Here is a 27,012-nt window from a genome sequence, read left to right on the forward strand (position 1 = left end):
CACTCCGTAGGGTCTAAAAGAAACCTTTTGGTGAGGTGATGCACCACACAGAAACACACACACTACACACACTTAACACACACTAACACTGCACACACACCGTGCACACCGACACACACGCACAGGGTGTGGAAATTTCCGTGGTCTCAGAGAGGAAAGCATACCAGAGAGAGAAGGAATCCATTCAGATCCATTCAGTAGCATTGGCTGCACTTGGAGAGGGCAGTGTGTGTGTGTGTGTGTCTGTGTGAGAGAAATTATGATAAATAGAGCAAGATCGAAAAAGAGTATGTGAACGTGTGTTTGTGAGACAGAAATCAGAGTCACACCGTTTCCCACAGGGTGAAAGGACCTATGGAGTGAAGCCCGTCGACACTGGAACCCTTCTGGCCATGACTCTAACTCCACAAACCTACTTTCCCCTCAACTACAGCTCCCTACAGCTACGGGGAGTCAGGTGGCTGAGCGGTTAGGGAATCGGACTAGTAATCTGAAGGTTGCCAGTTCGATTCCCGGCCGTGCCAAATGACGTTGTGTCCTTGGGCAAGGCACTTCACCCTACTTGCCTCGGGGAGAATGTCCCTGTACTTACTGTAAGTCCCTCTGGATAAGAGCGTCTGCTAAATGACTAAATGTAAATGTAAATGTAGCTCCCACGGTCCATTCTTGGGTTAGGGTTCTTTCTCTCTTTCTCCCCAAGTAAGATATTTCTCAACATTGGTTATTTCCCTTTGTTCCTAACAGTGTCACCCACCCAGGAGCAGCTTGTCTGTGTGGCCAGCATGACGACAGTAGTTGGTAGGTGAACGAGTGAGAGACGAATCATTCCATGACCGTTAATACATTACTGGGAAATCATTTGAATGCACACTCATGCATACACTCAGTACATACTGTACATAGGCACACACACACACACGCACACACACACGCACGCACACACACACACACACACACACACACACACACACACACACACACACACACACACACACACACACACACACACACACACACACACAGAGGTCTGAAACAGAGGTGAACAGCCATTAATGATGAGTCATGAGACCATAACCTTCTCCATTGAGTCCAGAGGAAAGCAGAGCCAGGCAAGAGGAAAAGAGGTTGGGATAGAGGGAGGGAGGGAGAGTCAAAGGGGTTCTAAATCTGTCTCTCCCCCTCCCTTCGAGGGGCGGGGGTAATAAAGCGCTCTTTAGAGAAGGCTGTCGTTGGGGCAGGAGGACACTGGGGCTCTATACTGAGGCTAGGCTGGGTAGACCCCGATGGGCTCGGCATGGAGTCTCACACACACGCACACACACACAGTACTGAAGTCACCATGAAGCCGTTCATGGACACAGTTACCCTGATTAATAAAAGGCAAACACACACAGTACTTTAGAAGAGCACACAGTTCCAGTTGATACATAAAACACACAGCAAGCGTGCCAATACTGTTTATCCATGCAAAGAGATTATGGTTGTGTACAGAGCAGGGAGAGGAGGAAAACTGAAGGTCTCATGGAAACGTAGCTTTTACTGCTCTTGTACTCTTCAATGTTCAACTGTTGCCTTCTGAAGTCTATTGTAGCTCCTAACAGCGAACTGTGGGCGGCAACTTCCGCTCAGGATAATCAGAGTCCCGTTGACCGTCAGCTGCCTTCACTCATTGTCATCTGTTCTCATTCACGGTCAACAGCGTTTGGTATGGCATGGTATGGTCTGCGGTTGTTCATGGCATTCACAGACATCCAGTGCCAGCCTGTAATTAGCACAGCCCGTGTGTGTGCGTGTGTGCGGATGGGTGGGTGTGTGCATCAGTGAAGAGGCCATCGTCCAGTCTAGCTGTCTAGTCTGAAAAGGGGGGTGCAAGTCTATAAATACAGAGACAGAAGCCCTGTCTCATAGGAGGCAGACTCTGATCTGTTAAAGGACTACTGAGAGAAGAAGAGGGATGAAGTGAGAGAGAGAGAGATTGAGAGAGAGGTGGAGAGAGACCCAGGGAGATGGAGAAAGAGGGAGGACATAGAAATTGAGGTGTAGGGAAAGAGATAATTCCGAATGCAGAGGGATGGGAAGATGGAGGTGGAGAGGGACGGCAGAGGAAAAACATTTGTGAGGAGAGAGAAAAAGAAAGAGAGAGAAAGAAAGAAAGAGAGAGAGAGAGAGAGAGAGAGAGAGGGGAGAGAAAGAGAGAGGGAAAGAATGGAGAGGAAAATCCTAAGATCTATAAAACAAACAGTGTCCAGATGGCAGCTCAATAACATATTCATGAGTACAAAATGACAGCACTCTGACAGACTTCCACCTGTTAGTGGAGCAAGGAGGGCTTCGACTACCTTCAACCCACACACACAGTCACACACACACACACACACACACACCTAAAAACGCACACACAAACAAACATAAACACATACCCCTATCATACATAGACACACTGCCATGTGTCTTTCCAAAAGCGTTGTAGCTGGGAATGCCTGGAATTGTTTAGGAGAAGTCACACATGGACACACTATTCTCCCCTCCTCCTACCGCTCCACCTCTTCTTGCTGCGCTTCCTCCTTCTCCTATTTCTGCGGTTCCTCCTCCCCCTGCTCCTCCTGCAGCCTCTATTGCTCCTCCACCTACTGCTCCTCCTCCTCCCCCCCCTCCTGCAGACCCTCCTCCCCCTCCTCCCCCTCCTCCTCCTGCCCCTCCTGCAGACCCTCCTCCTCCTGCCCCTCCTCCCTCCTCCTCCTGCCCCTCCTGCCCCTCCTCTTCCCCCTCCTCCTCCTGCCCCTCCTGCAGACCTTCCTCCTCCTGCCCCTCCTGCAGACCCTCCTCCTCCTGCCCCTCCTCCCTCCTCCTGCTGCCCCTCCTGCAGACCCTCCTCCTCCTGCCCCTCCTCCTCCTGCCCCTCCTGCAGACCTTCCTGCTGCCCCTCCTGCAGACCTTCCTCCCCCCCCCCTCCTGCCCCTCCTCCCTCCTCCTGCTGCCCCTCCTGCAGACCTTCCCCCCCCCCCCTCCTGCCCCTCCTCCTCCTCCCCCCCCCTGCCCCTCCTCCCCCCCTCCTGCCCCTCCTCCTCCCCCCCCCTCCTGCCCCTCCTCCTCCCCCTCCTCCTGCTGCCCCTCCTCCGCCTCCTCCTCCTACCCCCCCTCCTGCCCCTCCTCCTCCTCCCCCCCCTCCTGCCCCTCCTCCTCCCCCTCCTCCTGCTGCCCCTCCTCCCCCTCCTCCTCCTGCCCCTCCTCCCCCTCCTCCTCCTCCTCCCCCCCTCCTGCCCCTCCTCCTCCCCCTCCTCCTGCTGCCCCTCCTCCCCCTCCTCCTCCTGCCCCTCCTCCCCCTCCTCCTCCTGCCCATCCTCCTCCTCCCCCCCCCTCCTGCCCCTCCTCCTCCTCCCCCCCTCCTGCCCCTCCTCCTCCCCCTCCTCCTGCTGCCCCTCCTCCCCCTCCTCCTCCTGCCCCTCCTCCCCCTCCTCCTGCTGCCCCTCCTCCTCCTGCCCCTCCTCCTCCTCCCCCTCCTCCTGCCCCACCTCCTGCCCCTCCTCCTCCCCCCCTCCTCCTGCTGCCCCTCCTCCCCCTCCTCCTCCTCCCCCTCCTCCTCCTGCCCCTCCTCCCCCTCCTCCTCCTCCTCCTCCTGCCCCTCCCCCCCCTCCTCTCCCCCCCTCCTGCCCCTCCTCCTCCTCCCCCCCTCCTGCCCCTCCTCCTCCTCCCCCTCCTCCTGCTGCCCCTCCTCCCCCTCCTCCTCCTGCCCCTCCTCCTCCTCCCCCTCCTCCTGCTGCCCCTCCTCCCCCTCCTCCTCCTGCCCCTCCTCCTCCTCCCCCTCCTCCTCCTGCCCCTCCTCCTCCTGCTGTCCCTCCTCCCCCTCCTCCTCCTCCCCCTCCTCCTCCTGCCCCTCCTCCTCCTGCCCCTCCTCCTGCTGCCCCTGTCCACTTGTTGGGAGCGGCCACTGGGCTCTGTTACACATATAAATAGGCAGGCATCTAGGATGTGGTTTGAGTGTGTTTATGTGTGTGCATCAGGGTCGGACTGGCCGTCAGGAGAGTCGGGAGATCTCCCGAACGGCCGGTTAAACGGCCGTGGCATAATGCAAAAAAATATAATAATAATACACGGTCGTGGGCCGGTCTGCGTTTCAAAGTCCCAGGACCATTTCAGTCCCAGTCCAGACCTGCTGTGCCTCCATGTTTTGAAGTCTCTTTGTTTGAAAACCTATGTGTATGTATGTTTTGTGCTGTGTTTATGTATAATCAATTGCTGATGCTGCATGTGTGCGTTTTAAATTGCAATGGAGTGCTGTGATGGTGAGTACTAGCTAAGTCTCAGTGACCTCCAACATCAAGCCTCCTTTCAGTTTACAGGGCTAACAAGTGTTTAGCATTAGAAGTACAGAAAAACGTTGAAGAGCCAAGCCTGTTCTGCTTACTATAGTTAGGCTAGTGTCAGGAACAAAGCTAACTTTAAATGTTTCCCCACTGCACAACAACCTGCTAAAGGAAAGCAGAGAAGAGAGATAAAGACAGAGAAAAAAATATGAGGGAAAAAGAAAATGGACAATGGCCAGATGGGAATTTTCCACTAGTTCCAGAGATCACATAGACTTCTCAAAAGGTCATGACCCCAGAACTCCAGAATGTTATCACCACCCTACTAACTTCCATTCCATAGGTCCATATCCCTTAGTGGACACAATTGTCACCTCCACACTGTCAACGACTTATATAATGTCTAAGCTCGTAAACATCTCCAACTGCAGTTAGGATACCCGAGAAGCACTCATCGATTTGAGCTGGGAGTTGAGTTTGGGCTGGGAGTACAGTACAGTGATAGACACACTCACACACACTCAGAATACTAAGGAAAGTGGTGTCAGACAATAGTTTAGTGTTCCGGTGAAAGACTGTGTAATGGAACTGCGATGATTAGAGACACTCTCACAAGCTGCCTGATGAACTGCACCTACGCAACAAGAGGCTCTCTGTGTGTGTGTGTGTCCATGTGGAAAGTCAATCTTCAGTACACTGGAAGACCAATTGTAGCGTGTGTGTGCGTGGACGCGTGCACGAGTACCTGCGTGTGTGTGTGTGTCAACCACAGGAAAGTAACTGAGCCGTCCCTAAGCTATAGCAGAGTGGATGACTGGGGACAACACAAGCCACATCTGCATTAGAGACTACTGCACTGTCCAGGAACGAACTCATGAGGAAACCATTACTTCACTCTGCCAACAAGGGAGAGAGAGAGAGAGAGAGAGAGAGAGGGAGGGTGAGAGAGAAAGCGAGGAGAGTGAGAGAGGGAGCCAGAGAGAATTATGGACTAAAAAGACAGTCAAAGAGACAGTTAATAAGGTTTGACCAAATCAACAGGGGAGATTTTGCTTGAAGTCTTTCTGAAAACCACTGTTAAGTCATACAAGTAGCCTACAGTATACACAAAGGGATCTCAGTTTCACTTGCATCAGAACGGGTCCAGACAAAGTCAAACTAGAACAGATCAGACTAGGATTGTGGGCTAAACCAGGACATTCTGAACCAGGCCATCTGAGACCCAACAAAACCAGGGCCTAAGTAGACCAGAACTCTGATGGCTTTCAAGGGTCATGGTAACTGTGTCTATGTGTGAGAGAGACTCTCAGAGAGAGAGACAGAAAGGTCAAAAGAGTGATTCTGGTGTGTGCAAGGTGGGGTGTGTTTATTAGTGTCAGTGTTTATTAGTGTTCGCACGGAATGTGTTAGTGTGCAAGGAGACCATCTGTGTCTGTGGAGACCAGTCAGAATGAGGACTGGTGGTTCATCTCCACCACAGTCCATCCCAAAGCTCTGACATGACCTTTGACCCCTTGTTAAATCTCAATGGCGAGGTCATCCAGAGTGAGCAGTAAAACTGGTCCTGCATGTGTAACATTCCAGTGTTCTCTGACCTGTTGTGAAGTACTAGTAGAATGAGAAAATGGCAAGCCCCCACATAATAGGGATATCTGGAAATGTACTATTAAGCGGATGAGCATTCATATGATAAAAACACAAACTGGGAACCTCCAACCGCTTGGGCTGCCCCCGGGTTACAAAAGATTTCTTAGGAAAGTGGCCTGGGCTGGTGTTTTGGGTCCGCAGGTGTTTTGGAAACACACCCACTCTTTACTACATCAATCAGACAAGCCCAGCCACGCCCCCTGCCCTCTCTTTGAACCAATCACAACCACATGTCCTTAACTTGGACTGTCCAGATTCTTGGAAGAGCAGGGAGTTTGTGTGTCTTTGGAAGAAACTATGTTAACTTTGGACTCTGGCACTCTCTAGATGTCCTGAAAACATCTGGAGAAATGTGGCTTTGTCAGAGGAACTCTGGCCCGTGTGGGTCAAGATCTGAACACTGCCAGGACGTTTCAACTGGGGGTTTAGTGGTTGGACTGTCTTTAGTTTAGGGATCAGGGAATGACAGGAAAAACACTTAGCAGCTAAATGAGTTAATAATACTGTAACTTGCAACAGCAGGTTGTAAAACCGTCGCTGAATGTTTTTTGGGGAAGAATCACACTCTCTGACAGACTGTACCGCATGTGCACCATTGTGATCATTTATATCCGACATGTAAAAGACGACACAAACTAAGTAAAATATAACTACAGCCTAAGGCTTCTCACAGTGAGTGTGTGTGTGGAGGTGTATGTTTGAGTACAGGTGCGTACATTTGAGTGTCTATATGCGTGTGTGTATAATATTGTGTGTGTGCACATACTGCATGCATGCATGCGTGTGTGTATGTGTGTGTGAGAGAGAGAGAGCACATTTTAAGATGGAGGTGGCAGCTTTGGATGATGTGAAGTTTGCTTTCCGCAGGGCAGGGCCACATTCCAACTGAGCTGCCGCCGGTCAAACCCATGATCCCCTTCTGTGAGAATCCACCATGGCTGCCTCAGCCTCCATCTCCTCTCTGAGGCTAGGGTTTCCAGTTTTGCTTATTCTATCCCCCTTTAATGCCTCTAGTTCCAGTTACTTGCGCTCATAATAATGTGTGAGGCCTCAAGCTTGGTTCCGTGTTCCTTTCGTAGGTGGGAATGTGTCGCTGCTCTCTGCTCGGAGGTCGAGACGGTGTCTCCGTTGGGTGCGGCAGGGAGCCGATGCGAGCAGAACCATTATGCCAAATTCAAGTATTACAATCATGTATTGTACCGTGTGAAATAAAGTATCAAGTAAATCCTATACTGAGTCCTCCTGCCTGAACCTCTCAGTATTTTTTTTACCAAAATAGCTTTCAGATGTAAAGCTGAGAGATAGACAGCCCACTCTTTGTCATGGTGCAGTGACAAACTCAAACGCACACACACACACACAGACATAATTCAGACTAAACAAAGGGCAGGGCCAGTAGCCATGGAACAGGACCCGCTGCTGCCTTTGAGCGAGGCAGAACCAGTGCCAGCATGGTGTGTGTGTGTGTGTTTGGGTTGCAAGCCCAGGCCGTAGTGAAAAGCACCTTAGTAAAACGTGTCATCCCAGTAGTAACCGAAGAGTTGCCTGTGCAACGGTACCACTTGACTCACTAATGACTTAGCCGACCAAACAGAGCTGTTCCAGAGAAAGACAGAGCTAGAGCCAACTGGTGGCTGGCAGAGGTGAGTTGGTGTCTTGTGGTGCCCAGGAGAGGGGTGAGTGGGAGGGGGGAACTCAAGGATGAGGATGCAGGGGGGGGGGGGGAGGGGGATGAGGAAGGAAAGAAGAGGAGAGTGGAAGTGGAAAGTTGGAAGAATGCTTGAGTTAATTTTCCTAATTTCCTGACATTCCTGGGTTAATGGAAATGTTGCATCATCTCCCTGTAATAATGTTTTCCTAATCTCAGCACGTCTACAGTCATGCCTAATCAGGGAGCAACTCACAGGAGATTGGTCTGTGTGCACTGTGCACAGATACACAAACACGCACATGCCTGGCCTCATGCATGCTTGGACACACACATACACATGGGCAAACATGCACACACACACACACACACATACACACACTGTCTCATGCATGGGCACACACACAGTCTCTTCATCAAACACTCAGATGACTATCAGACAAGAACTCAAAAAGACTAATAATAATATAGAAAAAGATAATAACTGTCTTTAGGTATAAAAAGACCCCCTTGAGGCACCTGCACCTGAAACAGCCTGGAAGACAGGCCAGGAATCCACCCAGTTACACAGCCACTTCAAGTGCAACCTGCTTAACATGGAGATATTTCAGGCAGTGTTGTAGTGAAAACCACCTAAACCGAGACCAAGTCATGACCAAGACCAGAGTGTATCAAGACCAAGGCCAAGAGAGACCAGGTCAAGGCCAGACCAACACACACAAACAGTAAGGTTTGACTAGGTACAAAGTTAGATTTGATAACTGAAACTAGCGCTCTAAAATATACAGTGTAACGTTACATAGGTAGCTAATACTCACTAAATCTCTTGTGTAAAGGGGGAAGAGATTTCTGAAGAGTTTTGGTCGGGAGGCAGATTGTAAACATTAGGTAGCTAGCTAGATTTGCTAGTGTCAAAGGATTAGCTTACCTTTTTCTATGTTTTCTTTTTATGCTGGTAAAAGTTTGATGTAGGCCTAGTCACAGCCGTCTCAGTGAGCGTCTGTGAAGAATTTACACAAGCTGTGTGTTTTATTTGGGACGCTATTGTAAACTCTTTGTGGTTCAGGTAATCAAACCTAATTAGGCTATAGCTGATTTGGCCGACAGCCACTGTTTCACCTATCTTCCTCATTTACTTTTGGGGTGCGAGGGGTAATGGGTTTCGAGTACTACAACACTGATATCAGGAACCAGCACTGATAAGCAGGGTTTAATACTAAAACCTGTGGCGAGTACACACACTGTAAGGTTTGTTTGGCCCTCCTTAAGAAAACAGCCCCACCCACCAACCCCCCCTCATTATAAACATAACCTCTCTTCATTTTCAAGCGACCCCCCCCCCCTGGATAGTGTATAGTATTGTCAGGAGAGTACATGGCCCATCTAGATCAGATTCCATACCAAGCCTAAAACACACACATCATGACAAATGAAAGAATCCCAGAATCATTTGGACATGTCCAAACAGCTGTCTTAGTTGGAGTCCAAACAATACAGAGGGAAAACAACACTTGGTCCACTCTCATACTCTGCTGCATAAAACCAGTCGGATAAGCTAAATAAAACTTAAAACTGCACAGCGATACATTTTCCCAAACTAGCAACTAGCGGTTTAATGACATGGGACGGGCATCGGCACCCGATGTGGCTCTACTATGTATTTAAGGTTGCTATTTTAAACAGCTATATACTTTTTCATGGGCATTAAATGAGTGGAGCAGACAGACTTGTGGTTCTTACCCAAGAGATAAACATAGACCCAGACCCCAGAACAAGGTAAGGAGCTGGCCAGTGGGCAACATGGTCTCTCTCTCTCTCTCTCTCTCTCTCTCTCTCTCTCTCTCTCTCTCTCTCTCTCTCTCTCTCTCTCTCTCTCTCTCTCTCTCTCTCTCTCTCTCTCTCTCTCTCTCTCTGTCTCTATCTCTTAACAAGACCTTTAACAACCAATTATGATGCTTCAGAAGACTGAAGACCATTCCTAAATAGCTGGATCCCCTTCCCCCACACACATACAGCCCCCATGAAGAGAAGACTTGTCCTCAGTAAATGATTCAACCAGAGTACTTGATGACAAGTGAAGCATAGTGTCCTGGTGCACACCATGTTTGTGGCCGTTTTTATGGCTATAAAGACAGGAATGTGAAGCTCTGAAACTCTTGCCAAAATAAACAAAACAAGCTTACTGTACCAAACAGGCTAACGACACGAGAGCTCAGGGACACACAGCAGAATCGCTGAAGAAACCCGGCTAAAAAGACAACAAGAGGGAAGCTTTTAAAAGATGCCTGAAACATTTCTCAAATATGTGTTAAAAATGTCTCAGATGTGTCATAGCTGTCATAGTTCAAGATGGAGGGCCACAGTATGTAAGTCTTAGTGGACACCTTCTTTCAAAATCCTTCTTCCCCAGCGCTGCCGTGATGGCACACATTGCCAGGGTACCACCCTGTAACCGCGGGCAAGATGCCACCCACCCTCTGACCCACCGGCTGTGCCATGAAAGCAACCACAAGCAGCTGTCATCAGTGCCCTGGCAACCACTGAAAAACAGTCTTATGTTTGGGGCACTGAACCCAGCCCACAGCCCCTATATGCTTCACCCTACCTCCTAGGTAAAGCAGCCTGAATGCTCTCAGAGAGTCAGTAAACTACAGCATTATTCTTCATGATGTTTGAGATGGTGTAGCCTCGTTCATTTTTATTTTATCGAATCATGCTATACAAAATAAGTACTTTCCTCCGATTTTTGGAGTGTAGGAGCTCTATGGCGTGGCAACAGAAAGTGAAGGTGGTTGAGCAAAAAACCCATCCCAGGAACAGTTTTGGTTTTCACGGTGCCAGGTTTGATTGTAGAAGTTGGCAAACAATAATTTCAAAATTGTAGAAAGGAGGGATGTTTTTTAGAGGTCTGTTTTTGATGGTTTAAAGTGAGCTCAAGAGCTTGAGCCTGGCAGTCGTGAAATACCACAACAAATATCCCCCCCCACCTTCGAAGAAATAGTCTGTGCTGATCCACCCTTCCTCCTCCACTGCAGAATGATCTTCTCCGCTAATATTCCAAACTTGAGGACAAGACAAGGATGTAAGAAGCATATTCAACAATATTTCTCTATATAAAAAAAAAAACAACAATTATATTATATATATGTTTTCTATAAGCATATAAACAAGACAGCACAAACAGTAGCGGACCACTGATTTAGTCACACTCCACTTCATATGATTCCACAAAAAGCTTTATGAGTTCTGACCGTCATCGTTCATCAGAACTTACAAACCAATAACAGTTAACGGGTCTGGCGTCCCTTCATCTTTTCCTTTCTGTTCCTGCTCAAACACTAACGCAGTAATGCAAGATAATGACTGTGTGTTATTGCAGTGGGCGGCTCAGCCTCCAGAGAGAGCATTAGCAATCTATGGTGCATGTAGCCATTAATTGGCTGTGCTAATTGAGACAATTATCCAATCAAGAGGGTTAGAGCCAGGCTGCTCTCGCAGCAGCTCTGATGGAGGTTGTGAACAGGGCCGGCAGGGACACACAGGGGCAGACAAACACCCTCGCCTCCACAGGCCTCAGCACAAACATGTGGTCGACCATGCTGGGAATCTGTTGCTCAGCATGAGCTTGCAAAACACAGCATGGTAAACTCATTGTTCTGTAAATGGCAGAGACAGACGTCCAATTTAGCATGAAACCACACTGACACAGCAACAGTTGGTGTACAGTGGATGGTACACGTCAGGTTTCTCCAGCTGTGGGGCACGACCCCTAAGGGGAGGGGGTGTAATGGAGGGGGGAGGGAGGGGGGGGGGGGAGGGCGGCATGAGGAGACATGAGTATTGCTACTGAAAGAGGATCAGACGTTACAAATATCCTCTACTTACGGCCAAATTTCACCTTTTCTATACAGCTATTTACAAATCTATTTATTATATATCCTGGATCTATTCCGCCTATATGTTAACTAATTTCTCTGTTTCAGTTAAAAAGCTTCCTGATTGTTGGTTTTCTCTGGTCTCAAGTTATGTGAAAGCAGTTCTCCCTTCACTGCCCCCTAAACACACTTAATGAGACATCGTGTCCGTAACAGGAAAAAGTAAACAAACAAATAACCTACCTTGGCGCAGTGGGGAGGTGTGTTTGTTTTCACAACCGGGACAGCAAGAACATATTACCACAGATGGTTCAAAACACAGGACCAGAGACACATTCCACAAAAAAACTAACTTCCCTTCAACAGTAATATGAAGAGACTTAAACATCTGAAAACACTAAACGGAGCTACCAGTTGGCTTGTTTTCACTCTCAGTCTTTGTAGACATAAAGAAAAGAAAGAATAAACAAAGTCAACAAGACAGTTTAAGAATATTAGATTAGAAACACAACTTTGGACTGCAGACAACACTACCTGTGCTGCCACTACAGACTAAAGCCAACTCCATAAATCCCTATAAATGCCACACACAGTATAGGATTGCCAAGTTATAATGCTATACATTTGACCCATATCATAAACCTGGTTGGGTTTCTTAAAGTAGACATATCCATTAATCTGGCAATGCTCGAATTCTTTCCGGAATAGCACACAACTGGGAACCCTGACTGGGAATCTTGAAAGTTGAGTGACAGCTCAACAGACCTACAATATGACATAAGGCATAGTTTCCATAGAAACCTCACAAGTGACCCCTTGGTATTGATCCAGGAAGACTTGGCTCCTCCCCCAAGTTTGAAAGGAATTGCCACTACTGTTGACATTCTGGGAAATAAAATACGATTGGATGAAATAAAGGCGTTGTTTTTAATATCCTTCTCCAGGAAGTGTGGAATGGTTCTACTGGTGTCTGTGTGGAGGGCCAAGCTGGTGCCAAAAATCACACTTACATGGCTGGCTGCCTCAACAAGCCCTGACGCTTGTGTCTGTTCCCAGTGCATATGTGCGAGCAGTCCCTTACAGTGTGTGTGTGTGTGTGTATTCTCAGCAAGTGAAAATGATTGGATGTGTGTGTGAACCCATCCGGATGTTTGTGTCGCTGTTCCTGCACACTTACATTTACATCGAACCAGCGACCTTCTGATTACTAGCCCGATTCTCTAACCGCTCAGCCACCTGACTCCTTGCACACCCATGAGAGAGCTGGCAGTGCTGCTCTGAAGGTGCCTGAGCTGCTGTTAGACCTGCATCTGTCTCCCCCTCACACAGCACAGAGGCATGGGGTGTTACAGCAGTGTGTGTGAGTGTGTCTGCACATAGGTGAAAAAGTTAATGAGTGTGTTTTATGAGTCTTGCCAACAGATTACATCAGCATTTCGTCCAACACGGTAACAAACATGTCATCAGTTAAGTCTGAACGAACGTGTGTGTGTGTCTGTGCGTGTGTGAAAGACTGTCATGTGTGAGTGGGGTCCACTGTAGCGAAGCCTGTTTTTATTACCCATGTTTGACTAGACATGTCAATCCATGCTCCCTTCACAGTGGGAAACTACTCACACACACACACTCGCCAATTCTAGTTCTATTCCTACCACTGTTTATCAGTGGTGTAACAGCCAACGTAAAGACTCCTTATTACATATTAATTTACCTCTTAGCTGTGAATTGAGCAGAGAGCGAGAGAGGGAGGGAGAGATAGAGAGAGAGAGAGAGAGAGAGAGGGAGGGAGGGAGAGGTATAGAGAGAGAGAGAGAGAGAGAGAGAGAGAGAGAGAGAGAGAGAGAGGGAGAGAGAGAGAGAGAGATGGATGGATGGAGAGGTATATATATATATATATATATATATATATATATATATATAGAGCCCATAGTGCTCAGGGTTGGGGAGATTCAAGTTATTCTGATCTCTCTGACTTGGTCCTTATGGTTCAAGGGAAAAGTAGGAGACTGTGTGTTTATGTTAGTGTGTATGTGTGTGTGTATTTGAAAATTACCCTGCTTATCAGTCCTAGTTTCATTTATGATTTCCAAGGGGCGTTATCAACAAGCACTGACCAATATGCCTCTGAACTTTTTTAAATTGGATCCATTCAAACAATCAGAGCAACAAAACTTCTACTTGGTCACCCTCATCAGCGCACCTCTGTACAGTCATCATATTAAACTTGCCCCATATCAGATAAATGTTTGCGATTGGCCCGGCCCTTCTCTTGCCGGAGGGAAAATCTGTTTGAGTGGGAGGGTGACCAAACCCATCTTCCAATAAAACGTGAGCTTGCTGATTGGTCTTGTTCCCAGGGTAGCTGCTCTAAGCCGGCCCTCATGATTCATGGGGGAATCATCAGGAATTGAAACAGGCACACAAAACATAGTGCTTTACTGTAAAAAGACAGGATGGATCTTCCAGGCCCTGGCATGTTCTTCTGGGGGAGTGTTCACATACAAACAACACACACTAACCTATGGCCTGGTCCTTAGAACTACGGCAAATCAGGTTGATTCAAATGTCTTTGAGTTCCAGCGTATCTTGGCTATTCATGAAACAGCAATGCAGAAAGCAAGATAATGACTCAAAATAAAACTAGGAAATGTGTCTTTTCCTCAAGTTCAGGGGTCTCTTCACAGGTAGTCTGAAGCCAAGGAACATCAAAGGCTCTATCTAAACAACCGTCCAATCTGTGCATTTTGAGCGACTGAGATCATATTTTAGCTTAGTGATGTCAGCTTGGTGATATATGAGTGTGTAGGTCGAGCAGTCCTCTGCTCAAACAGACTACTGGGCCTCTCATTCCTGTCATCATTCAGTTTTAAAGTAAAGATAGAGACAAACTGTTTAAAATAGATTCCTCTGCTGTGCTCTGAAATTGTGTTCAGAGTCCAACTCTCTCACAGTGCTGAACAATCACATAGAGATTTGAGGAAACCATATTTTTGTGCATACACAGAACTGTATTAAACTGAAAGATGTACACAAATTCACACACACACTCATGCATACGTTTGATAAGTAATAATGACCACTGGTGGGCAAATTCCTGTTAAATAATGGTAATAAATAGGAACAGAGAGTAGAGGGGGCAGTAAATCAAGTCTGAGGGTCTGTGTGCTTGAGCGCTGCTTGTTACCACGGCGATTTGCTGAGTGACACCCTCAAACACCAACCTCCCCGCTGGCCGAAATAAAACAGGGCCTGTTCTCTTACAGGACCCCTGCGTGAGGGAGTGAGACACCCACCACACACACACACACACACCCACCACACTATACACACACACCATACACAACGTATACACACAATATAGACATACACACACTCTCTCTCACATACACACACCCCACCAGGAATCCTCACACTCTTCTCAGCACAGCACAGCCAAAAGTAACACGGGTGGATGAAGGTAAATAAATCTTCTGGATCGCCCCACTCTCATAAAAGCCTGTCGGTGTGCCTGAGACTGCCGATCACTCTGACACACACACCACATACACGCACCACATACATACACACACACAATCAAGCATTATTCCTACAGCATTCCCACTTTATCCGAGCTTTGAGGTTTGGGAGTTTTACTCTATAAATGCTGAAGTGTGCTTTAGGCCCTTACTTCACCTGGCTAGGTTACCTACATATGTCTAACACACGCCACAAAGAGAGACCAAAGGAGAGAAAGGGGCTGAGAGACAGAGAGAGAGAAATAGCTCAGAGAATCCCGAGGAATGCATGATGCTTCTCAATCTTACTCATCTCTATGAATCCTGATCATCTCCTCCCACAGCGTGTTACCTAGAGACTACGTGGGGGCGCAGTGTGGGGGCGCAGTTCCCCACGTGTGTTAGAGAGGGACCCCTCACTCCCCTGTCGCCCTCTCTAACACGTATGATGCCACAGCACGAGTGGTGCAACAGTACAGTTATGTCACTGTTGCATAACCCTCCACCCCACCTCCCTTCCTTCCCCTGAAGCCCCCGTCATAGAAGGCCCTGTGTCTGCCAGGCCCAGAGGTGGGGGCTTCCCTGCAGCAGCTGAGCTGGACCAGGGGTTCATTCATCTCAGCCACAGAGACATCCTTCTGAGGTCCCAACATGGGGGCAGTGGGTGGCAGAGATGCAAGGAGCGGATTTCTCCCATTCTGTGACTATGTTCGGGTATGGGGGCATCTGTCTTGGACTGAAAGTGTGTGTGTGTGTGAAGGAAACCAATCTGACCCAGGGGATTAGTGGCTGACTTGGTGAGTGACTCTGGTTCAGTTCCAGATGTTTATCACGTCATAAAGGCTCCAATCTGCTGTAAGGAGTAGGTATGAACACAGCTTCCTCTCAACACACATGCTCACACACATTAACACATATATACATGCATACTGTACACACACAAATACATACAGTAACATACAGCCATATACACATATATACACACACACCCCTATACACACCCGAGCACATGCACAGTACACAGTCAAACACACCCACACACACTCACTCCCCGCTGCACTTGTCACTATGAGTCAATCTGTTTAAAGGAAACAGTTCAGCTGTTATTAACAGATAATCAGGGCTTAAGAGAAGTATGAGAACATGATGACAGTTCTCCTGAAAGTTTCTCAATCACATTTACAAGAAGTATGAATACTGAGGGCAAACATTCCAAGAAGTTTGAAGGAAGTAGTCTAGGTTCAAATGAATGGGTGTCTGTGGATCAAGAGGTTGCAAGTTCATACTGTAGCTTGCTTTGCGTAAAATCGTCTGCTAAATTGAATACATTAGGCAACATTACATGAAAACACAGCATTTGACCAGTTTTATCAAGCCTTTCAACTTCGAGCAAAGATTTACAATGTTAGGCATTTAAAAAAAGAAGACTGTATTTATTGGTTGCAGTCCGAAACAGAGAAGTGTGCCTTTATGGTGATCCAGAACCCTTTCAAACTATTTTGGTTTGGTAGAAAGCGAACGACTATTGTCACCAGCTGTTGCGCTCTTTCCACGCGTTCGCTGTCACTTTGGGACAGGAATGACACGGACCAGAGCGTGCATCAGCAGGCTTTTTGTAAAGGCACACAGATAATGGCCATGCTTATATTGTTACCACGATGCAAAAGCCAGGACAATCGTGGAAATGACACCTTACCTACAGTCATAAATGACAACCGTATAGTTACAAACCAATATATTTCGCGTTTAAGTACAGACATACTTTTTATTGCATGTGCACATTAATGACAGCGACACCAAGATAAAGATCCAGAATGAGACCATTCAAAGGTATCGTGAAGACACCGTTACACACACAAAAAAACTATTCCATTGTCCAGAGTTGAGGGGGTGGTAACAGTTTGCATACACTTGCTGTTACACGTCCTCAAAAACAGAGGTGTTAACCCCAGTTACTGAACATAATTACTTAATAGTATTAATATAGGCAATAACTTGAATAGTCTTAGACTGGGATCTGAGTTAATCGCGTTGGCAGCCTACTTCAAAGATTCGGCAGCTTTCTGAGAAAGACTCAAACACACCGAAAAGTGCGCAAGTTCTTACCGAGATACTGTCGGATGTCCAGTAAGATTTTAGGGGGTCCTCCGTTTAACTGGTAGAAAAGAGAGCCGAAACAGAAGAGAAACAACGTAGCCATACAGAAACCATAACCTCGCAGAGACAGTCGTAACGGAATTGCCGAAAACAAGCTGAACTTTTTGTTGTTCCGTTCCCTAATGTGGTTTGGAGTCTGGTTGTTGTGAAGGGGACTGTGGCTGAAATTCTTCATCATCTCCTCCTCATAAAGCGCCGCCGCAGAGAGCGGTAGTTACCCATCCGCCTGTGGAAAGTGAAACTCTTTGCTTTGATATCATTTGAAACGGACACCTATTCGGAAACGCAGACTCTCCGCAGCCAAAGTTGTTTGCGCACAGCGTCGCCTCCGTTCGGTACGTCTCGTCCGTGCTCGTCTACTCCTGCAAGTGAAGTTGAGGTTCCATCCTCCGGCTGAGTTTTTTGGGGGTTAGCGTTGGTGTCAGATTACTGGACGTGGAAGAAAAGTTCACTTTTGCAGCTAGTCAAGGATGCAAAATAGCGTCACCGTGTGTTAGCCATGCGTCCTAGCCCATACTGTTTTATAGGCTATGGCCAATTTTCACGGGACTTAATTTGTACAATTATTTATTAAAGACTGCATGTAGCCTATCCTTCATTTAGCCTACGTGTATCACTTTATGTTCCTAAAACACGCGCGCGCGTGTGTCAGTAATACCTTTAACAAAAAAAACGACAGTCAACCACCCGTATCTCTGCTATCTACCTCGTCTAACATGCCATCGTCATAATGGATACAGCATCTCAACATCTCAACCAAAAGCATCAAGCCATGAAGACCATAAAAATGATGGTCTTATTTATCAATTAGAGTTATCAATCTGTCATTCCATATCCAGTTGGGATATTGGAAAATAATCCGTTTATGGAACCTCCTTGGCATCATGACAAGCCTGGAACAGACACACTACAGTCAAGACCAGTCAATACTTAGGTATTATAGCCCAGGTCAGAAATAATTAGACAATCTCTATCTGACCGCCTTTCACTTTTAAACCACAGGGTCCATGTCAGCCCCCCAGAGTCCAGGACATCAGTGTGTATGTATTAGGTGTGCCAGCACAAGAGCAAAAGTGAATCATAATTTCCCCATACTCCAAACCAGAGGGAATTAAATTAGCCCCAGTTCCTATAGCATATCCGGATGACTGATCTCACGTTGTGGCTCAGATTAAACAAATCCAGCTGGGTAACATGATAGCTCTTGTTATTGTACACAGAGACTTATTATCAAATAAAATGTAAAATGTAATGAATAAATTCAGAGAGTGGAAGACAACATGTGGAGCAGGTTTTAGCTGTTAACCACAAAGGGTGAGAGAAGCTAATAACTCGTATACTCCCACACATACATTAGATTGTGTGTGAGTGTTGTGAGAGTGTTTGTGTATGTGTGTGGTTATTGCTTGTATGTAGCTGTTTGTGGGAGAGCGCACATGTTCATGTGTGTTTATGCAAACAAAGGACAGAAGATGGCAAGAAAGTTTTTATTATATTTTCAGAATGACAAATCGTTATAGACATTTTTTTTTGTTTCAATACACAAGCAAATATTTATTGACAATCATTAGCTAGATGAAACCAAATAAAATCATTTATACACTTATATTTTACAGTCCATACTGTAGTTTGTCACTGTCTAAAGCAATATGCAGTAAGGTATTGCTATTTGTACAGCTAATAATTACATTTGACATGAAAAGCAAAAAATAAGTTATTTAAATACCAATTACATATACAGAATGTGCAACTTTTGTTAATCATTTCATATATGTAATTAAGATTTTGTTTTTTGTACGACTGCAAAAACAATTTGGAAGTCAGTAATTTGAACAGTTAATTCATGATCGATTAATTACATTTGTACATTGACTTGGCATTGGGAACTCAATAAAAAGATAGCTAAATACCAGTATCATCCATTCAAAACCTTTACATAACCTGAAAACAAATATCCATTTGTGGACTTTACCTAATTTAGTTTAAAAACATCTGGATTTACTTTCTAAAGTGCATTTACAGTGACAGTAATTGTTTTAATCTTTACAAAATACATATTCAATGTCGGGCCTTTATGCTCAAAGTTTCCAGCTAATGACCCAGAGCCTCTGTATGAACAGAAAAGGCATTCCAACTACCAAGTCACCACGGCAACAGCACCCTCTAGTTTATGCCACTCTGTCAAACCTATATTTTGAAATTACATAGCTGGGAGTAAATTACGTTTGATGTTTGGAGTCTCCCCCCCCAGAATGACAGATAACCCAATGATCTATGAAATCGACAGTAACCTGGGTGACCCCGATGTCATAAATAAACCACCAATGAGGTTGAAGCTCCAAAACTCTCCCTTCTAGATCTGCCATCCCCACCCCAACACCCGCCCACTTCCTCTTACGAGATAAGACATGACACTCCAGATGTGATCCTTCGCCTCTGTCAAACAGCTGTATCCCTCCCTCCCTCCCTCCCTCCCTCCCTCCCTCCCTCCCTCCCTCCCTCCCTCCCTCCCTCCCTCCCAGCATGGCATGAACTAAGGGGCTAATAGGACATGGTAACATATTAATCTGTTCATTCCTACATAGCACAGGTAAAGCAATGTAAAATGAGCTTGGATACACCCAGAGTCATATTATCTGCAACAACCAAAAAAAAGCGGATTTTAATGTGCAAATTGAACCTTGACAGATGGAACTAACATATTTGCGCACCCAAGATATGATTCGAAATCTAAAATATAATCTCAAACATTGGCTCCAATCGGCAGCTGTCTCTATGGTTACAATGACAAAGACATCCAAGATACCATTGTGGCTTTGACATTCACAAAGAAGACATAACAGATACACATCTGAAAGTATAAGATCACTTTTTGTAATTAGAATAAATTATACTGTATATTATATTGATAATATGAGAGAGATTTTGAAATTATTGTTTAAAATCTCATTTGACAGCCTTGTTTGCCCGTTTTGTGTGTTACTTGTACATTTAATTGATTAATGCCCCAAGCTGATTACAGAATGCTTTAGCTGTGGCATGTTATGCCTGGGATTAACAGTGACATTCGCAGATTAAAACAAAATTGCTTTGGCCCAACTTCATCCTCATACTGTTCTCCAACGCTTACTGACATCAAAGATGGACATGAAGCACATATGAAGCACAGGAAAAGCATTGATAAACAGTCATAAAAAATCCAACTTTAAAAAGACAAGAGTGTGCTATTTTCCTTAACGGCAGCTCTCAAGGATGTGTTCTTTTGGACCACACGGTTGTCATGGAAACCAGACCCAACCCTGCAGACACGGTCAGAGTCCGTTTTCAAAGGCATCTGATATCTGTTCTTGGCAGTCGGAGAGATCCCAGGGCGAACGCCAGTTAACGAGCGGGAACAGTCCAGAAAGATAGATAAAAAGAGGGCGCAACAAGAGACAAATTGTTCTCTTAAATCTCAAGCGTAATGGCTGTCCCGTCATCCAATCAGACGTCTCCATGAGACGTGCAAGCTGTGCTGTGGTCACTCGCACTATAAGGATTAGGATTTTGTTTCGTGTTCGTTCACAGTGGACCACTGTGCTTTCTCCAGCTGTCCGACGGCTTGTGGTACAACTGCCCTGCGGTGGAGCCGAGCCATCTTACGACTGTGGGCCTCTGTGTGCCGTCACCAGCTGGGCCTCGCTCACCAGCTTGCGGGCGTGCCTCTCGTCCCGCACGCCCGCCTCCAACACGCTGCTCTCTGTCATGGACGACACGCTCCCCAGGGTGTCATACCCTGCCTCCGTCAGGGGCGTGGCGTACATAGGCAGGCCGATGGACACCAGCCAATCAGAGACGGTGGTGACGTGACCTGGGGACAGGGGCTTCCGACACATCTCGGTCAAACCACCGAAGGGTATCTGGAAAAAAACAAGACCGTCAGGGAGAACAGACAGTCCCTTTAGGGATTAGGGTCAGTCTGGTTCCGTGGTACAGTCCCTTTAAGGGTTAGGGTCAGTCTGGTTCCGTGGTACAGTCCCTTTAAGGGTTAGGGTCAGTCTGGTTCCGTGGTACAGTCCCTTTAAGGGTTAGGGTCAGTCTGGTTCCGTGGTTATGGTTAGGGGACGTGGAGGAGACTCACGGCCATGCGGTGCTGCTTGCGGAGCTGCTTGACCCGGACCAGGTCCAGGCTGGAGGCCACCTCCTTCACCGGCTGATCCAGGTCCTCTGAGTAGCGCTGAACCAGCGGCTGGGGGATCCCACAACGCCCATGCTGGAGGGAGGGACGGTGAGGGTCAGTGAAGCGTGAGGAACACATTCAAATGATACACTCATCCATTAACACAGAGTGACACACACACACACACAGGAAGTGCAGTATGTGTCGTCTAAATTGCTATCGTGTGTCTGGATGAGTTTCAGTTTAGTGCAGATGTGAACTCCAACTGGCAGCTTTTCCAAACTGTGAAACCCATGGCAACCGTGGTCTGGAGTGTATCAATATTGCTATGCAGTGAAACATTACTGTACAGACATTCAACAACAATCAGAGGGTTGTCTTTGTTTTCATCAGACTGGGAGTAGCCCATATCACAATCTCCACTTCACTTTTCTCTCTCCGCTTCTAGAAAGTGTCAGCTACTTTGTAGAGACTGGTAAGTCAGAAACCTAAACACTGAACTGTATATAAACTCTTGGGGCGCTGACTGTCAACTTTACTCACAACAAGAACCGCATGTTTGGTAGCGGTCAGAAACAGAGCAGGCGGAGGAGGCCACTGCCTTTATGTGGCTGTTTGGACATGATGAGGAATGAGAGGCCCAGATTCTGATGTTTATAGGCAAATGAAGCAGACTCGTAATGTGGAATAACAAGTCCACACTTAACAACCGTAGGCTTCGAAATGAGGCGACATCCAATAACAGACAACAACTAGACTGTTGTGTCTTGTTCAGGGAAAAAGGGACGAAGAGAGAAAGAGAGAGAAAGAAAGAGAGAGGGAGAGAGAAGATGGATTGGGAGCAGCAGGATAGAGATCACATGAGTAATCTGTCAGAATTAGATTAAGTGCCTTGCATGCAGAAAAACAACTCCAGACACCTAGAACTACGTCCAGGAGCTGGCCAGCCCTGGCGAGCTAAACCAGACGAGGCTGGAGGCTGGAGGGAGGAGGAGGGCTGGAGGTGAGGAGGTAACATGGAGGCCCTGAGATGAAGAGGGAATGGCAGCTGAAGGAAAGGATGAGAGGTGAGGAGGAGAGGAGGGCTGCAGGATAGAATGCGAATAAATGGACTGGAAGTCCAGGTGTCCTGTTTGACTTTTCCCTTTCCTGCAGCCAGGGAAAATAGGACTCGGGCCTAACAAGATGATCAGGCCACAGGACTAGCAAGCCACAAGACACAGAGATGGCTATAACATGGGTTGGAAATGGGTAATGAGGAATTTACCCAACGTGAAAGGAATGCTATTTTATTTAAAATAAAATGTGTGTTCAAATTTTGTGTTTATTGATTTACATTTTCTCCAGTTACAGCACCCCTACTGGTGTAGCAGACTCCCTTCAGAACACACTGAAACTCAGAGCCAATTCTGTCTGTGGTCTCCATTACATATGTCTAACCTCTGCACCAGCCATCAGAGCATGTGCCTGTGTGTGTGTGAGAGAGAATGTGTATGTGTGGTTAACCTGGCAGTGTGGGGGTTTCATTTTTAAAGGGGTATCAGAGGGTCTAGGCCCAGGCCTGTAAACTTAACAGACTGCACCACACTGCAATGCCCACAAAAGGCTTACCCTCATATAGAGTCTCACACACACACACACACACACACACACACACACACACACACACACACACACACACACACACACACACACACACACACACGCACGCACACACACTCACACACACATAGCTTTCCTTTTTAATATTGAAGCAAGCCAATGCTATTGTTGGCACAGAATACTGTTATGACTGAGTCAAGTAGGGCATGTTAGAACTCAAACGCAAAACGCAGAGGTTACAGAGGAGACAAAACACAGCTTAGGAGTGTTTCTTACACCTTTAATACGGAAAGTTCCTACATGTGTGCACCTAGTCGACGAGGAGGTGGTGACTGACCTTGTCGGAGTAGGGCTCCTCCGTCAGGTCGATGCCCTCAGCCTCCAGCCTCTGCTCCAGGACGGTGGGCAGGTCCACCGCCATCTTGGCGTGGGACGCCTTCCTGGCCACGGCAACCTTGCCAGCGGGCAAGTGGGACAGCCAGGGAGGGGGCATGGCGGGGGCAGAGTCTTCTTCTTCTGCTGAAGCTGTGGAACTGGTGGAGGGGCTGGCAGGAGTGCTGCTGGAAGGGTTCTTTGTTGGCAGGGAGGGGGCACTGGGGCTGCCGATGACTGGGCTAGGGGGGTGGGAGCTGGAGAGGGAGTGGGTAGGAGAAGGGGAGGCGGGTGTGGAAAGGGGTGGGTGGCGGAGGCCGTTGGCGAGGCGTTCCTTGGATTTCTTCATAGGTACGGGTGGGGGCACGGGGGGCTTCTTAGGGTGGGTCCGGAGGCTCCTCTCCCCGCCTGGGGAGGCCTCAGAAGGGCTGGGGCTAGAGAGGGGCTCTGGAGCCTGGGGGGCAGGGCTAGCGGGGCAGGGGGGCCAGAGGGGAAGTTGGGAGGGCACAGTCGGGCGATCGGCAAACCTTTTTGGGCTAACCGCAGGACCTCCACTTTGGGCCGGAGGACCCAGGGGGGGCTTCACTGGGCTGCCGCTCACCGACTTCACCACTCCCTTGTCAGGCTTAAGATCAGGACTGTGGTCCTTCTTCTGGTCAAACCCCTGTTCCCAATGGAGGTCCCCCAGGGAGTGAGAGCGTTTCCAGGCCTGCGGTCCGGATGTCTGTGGGGGCCCATCCAGCTCCTCACAGCTGCGGCTGGCCGGGATGGGGGTCCGGCGGTGGCTCTTCCTCAGCCCCAGCAGACTGAAACCCCGCAGGTTGGGCTTGTGGAAGAAGCCCTTGGGGAACTTGCGCTCCCTCTTGTTCTGCTGCAGGGCCTCTGTGGACTGGGTCATGGGCAGGGTGGGGTAGTCTGGGGACTGGAGTCCTCCTGACGACCGGCTGGAGCGAGACGTCTTCCTGCTCTTGCCTGAAACAAAGGACACACCCCCCTGCTTGATTCTAGAGTCAGGGGAAGCACTTCTAAACCTGTTGGTGGGGATATCAGACTCCTGGTGCAAGTAATGTTGGTGGGGGTATTAAACTGTTGCTGGGGTATTAGACTGTTTGTGGTGATATTAGATTGTTGGTGGGGGTATTGGATTAAAACTGAGTTTTGTTTCCCCCCAATAGGAATTTGACTGTTTAGACTCCAAACAGTGAGAGAAGGGAGCCATGAGCACACAGTGATCCTGCACGTCATCCAGTCTGGGATCAGTCTATGTAATAATAAGACTTCAGACTGCAGTTACCTATACAGACTGACTCTAAAGACAAAGACAGTCTTACGCTGGCCCACCATCTCTCTCAGCTTATACACACACAGATGGAAACACACAGTAATGTATGGGCTGGGCTCAGCTCTGTGGTGGGCTACACTCTATGAACAGCCTGATGACATCATCTACTTTGGGCTTTGAAGTGTGCCGAGTTATCACTTTTCTTATTTCTTTGGAGAGCTTTCATTAAGAGCGCAGGATTGTGGTCGGTGTTTCTAATTCACTGGCTATTGATGTCTGCCGTGATAATATTTCAGTTTTTTAATAAAGCTCACAACTGCCATCCAGACTTGAATGATTAAAAACAACTTGGTGTTGAAGTCTCAGGGGACACAAATATAATCAAATATTGAACATAGAAGAAAGAATCTCTTGGAAACAATCCTTTCACTGTCTATCATTTGAATTGGCACTGAGTGAAATATGGGATGCTTTTCATTAAACAGAGACATAAGGAACCTCAGTCTGGATGGCTCATCTTTGATACAATTTACATTCTGATGGAAGTGATCATCACTCAACAAAACTGATAACCCCATCAATATAACCCATTTCCATAAAGAAACTGTTGAACCTGTGGTGTGGTGTACTTCCGAGACAGCACAAATACAATAGTTTAGTACTGGAATGTGAGGGACAGACATGTAATAGTTGTGAAGACTGCACATGATGAAGCAGGATGTGTGTGACTGGGACACGGGATCAGATCCATGTAGGAGACGATGGCCTACAGTGTGCCTACGCCATAGGGAATGGAAATAGAAACTGATCAAAAAATGCTGAATGTTATGCTGCTGGTGAGGAGTGATGAAGAAAAGAGACACACAGGAAAAGAAAGATAGATTTGAAAGAAACAAAGCAGGCCGAAGATGTTCTGTTACTGAAGCTGTTTATTCCACAACTCACATCTCTACCGAGGCAGATAGATTGCACGTTTTTAACAGTATGAGACACACAGACAAACACACACAGACACAAACTCGGACACACACACGCACATTAAACAGGTGGGAATCAGTCATTTGACTGACACTCACTGAGGAAGTTATGACAAGAGAAGTTATGACAGCTATGGTTTATGAATTATGACACAGAAAGATGGCCCAACAGTGTAGAGGAATAAAGCACAGCCTTGGGGGAGTCTCAAATATACACAAGTAGCTTCAAATCTAACAAATATCTAAATACAAGGATAGCATGTAATGCTATTGTATCCATTACAGTTCAAATATTTAAAGATTTTTTTTCTTCTCAAAGTTGTTTAGGCACGTACGATCATTTGTGCAACATGGTCACTACGAAAATAAATATGATAAATGTTACAATTTGAACAAACTGAAATGGCATGGACAAAGAACGCCCTGGCAATGGGAGAATCAGAACATGATCACATGATCACATGATCAGCATCAAAGTTTTTTCCACTCATGCATTTCTACCCACCGCATTTGGAACCATTCCAATTAGTAACACATGGCCTGCCCATGTCCTAATGTCCCAGAGACTCATACCGCTTCACAACACCTTTCAACAGAAGAACTCTCTGACTGAGCAGTGCTCTGTCTCCCCCTCCTGAATCAGGAGCAGCTCTTGGAGCGTGAGAGGAGCAGGAGGGGGAGCAGGGGGGTCCCTGGGTCCAATGAGAGCCTGGCGAGGCTGGGTGCTAAGGGGGCTAGGTTTCAGAGGAAGAGCTCCGTGAGTTAGTGTGTGGTTGTCCCTTTGGGCCTTATAAGGCGTCGTGACCGAGGGGTGGACTAGGCCTTGCAGCCTGGGGACGAGAATGCACTCCCTTAGGATAGGGCCTCGGAAGTGATGAAAGAGAAGGCCTGGAGATGAAGAGAGTGGAGCGAAAGGGCAGAAAAAAGAAAGAAAAGTGAGTACGTTTGTGTGTGTGTGAGAGAGAGAAAGAGGTAGGTAGGTAAAGAGACATAAATGAGAGAAAAAGAAAGAGACATACATTGTCCCTCTAGTACAGTAGGAAGCAAGGGAGAGGTGGGTGGAGTTGAGGGGCGGAGAAATGCAGATGACACAGAGAGGAGGAGTTTAACTGGCTGGCGATCATCTGGAGGAGCGTTGATGGGGTAGGTAGTTAGATTGCTGAAGCATGGCAGAGGAGGTGCAGGACGAGGCCAGGAGAGAGGGAAGACTCGCAGTCACCGTAGCGCTAGGGTAGGCTAAGCTACAGCCAGGCAAGTCCAGTTAGCATTTGGCTAGGGCTAGGCTAGGCTATCATTACCATTTTCCAGGTTCTCATTGCTCTCGTAGCATCCTGAATCACGGGGGGAGTCGCCGACTAGGCTGTGGCCCTCGGACAGCAGTTTCTCCTGGGATCCTGACAGTCCGCTTCGCTCCGGATCACTGCTGCCTGAAAACACAAACACACACGCAGCACCAATGTAACCAGGAACACTGACACGGTGCTCCCAAAGTCAC

The 27,012-nt window shown here is 47.3% G+C and overlaps 2 protein-coding genes across 2 annotated transcripts in view; both read right to left on the bottom strand.

Annotated features, from left to right (window-relative positions):
* Window positions 1–17,514, bottom strand: part of usta (uronyl 2-sulfotransferase a) — a 46,324-nt gene extending 28,810 nt beyond the window's left edge. The window contains exon 1 of the mRNA XM_062468061.1: window positions 17,075–17,514. Within this exon, the coding sequence (XP_062324045.1) occupies window positions 17,075–17,303 (229 nt within the window). The 5' untranslated portion in view covers window positions 17,304–17,514. The remainder of the gene's footprint in view (window positions 1–17,074) is intronic.
* A 2,126-nt stretch (window positions 17,515–19,640) lies between these two features.
* sash1a (SAM and SH3 domain containing 1a) overlaps window positions 19,641–27,012 on the bottom strand; it is a 151,315-nt gene continuing 143,943 nt past the window's right edge. Inside the window, 4 exon segments of the mRNA XM_062466975.1 lie at window positions 19,641–21,024; window positions 21,246–21,377; window positions 23,224–24,230; window positions 26,816–26,944. Of these exon segments, the coding sequence (XP_062322959.1) occupies window positions 20,764–21,024; window positions 21,246–21,377; window positions 23,224–24,230; window positions 26,816–26,944 (1,529 nt within the window). The 3' untranslated portion in view covers window positions 19,641–20,763.

This window comes from Osmerus eperlanus, chromosome 8 (genome assembly GCF_963692335.1).
Source record: "Osmerus eperlanus chromosome 8, fOsmEpe2.1, whole genome shotgun sequence".
Taxonomy (NCBI): Eukaryota; Metazoa; Chordata; class Actinopteri; order Osmeriformes; family Osmeridae; genus Osmerus; species Osmerus eperlanus.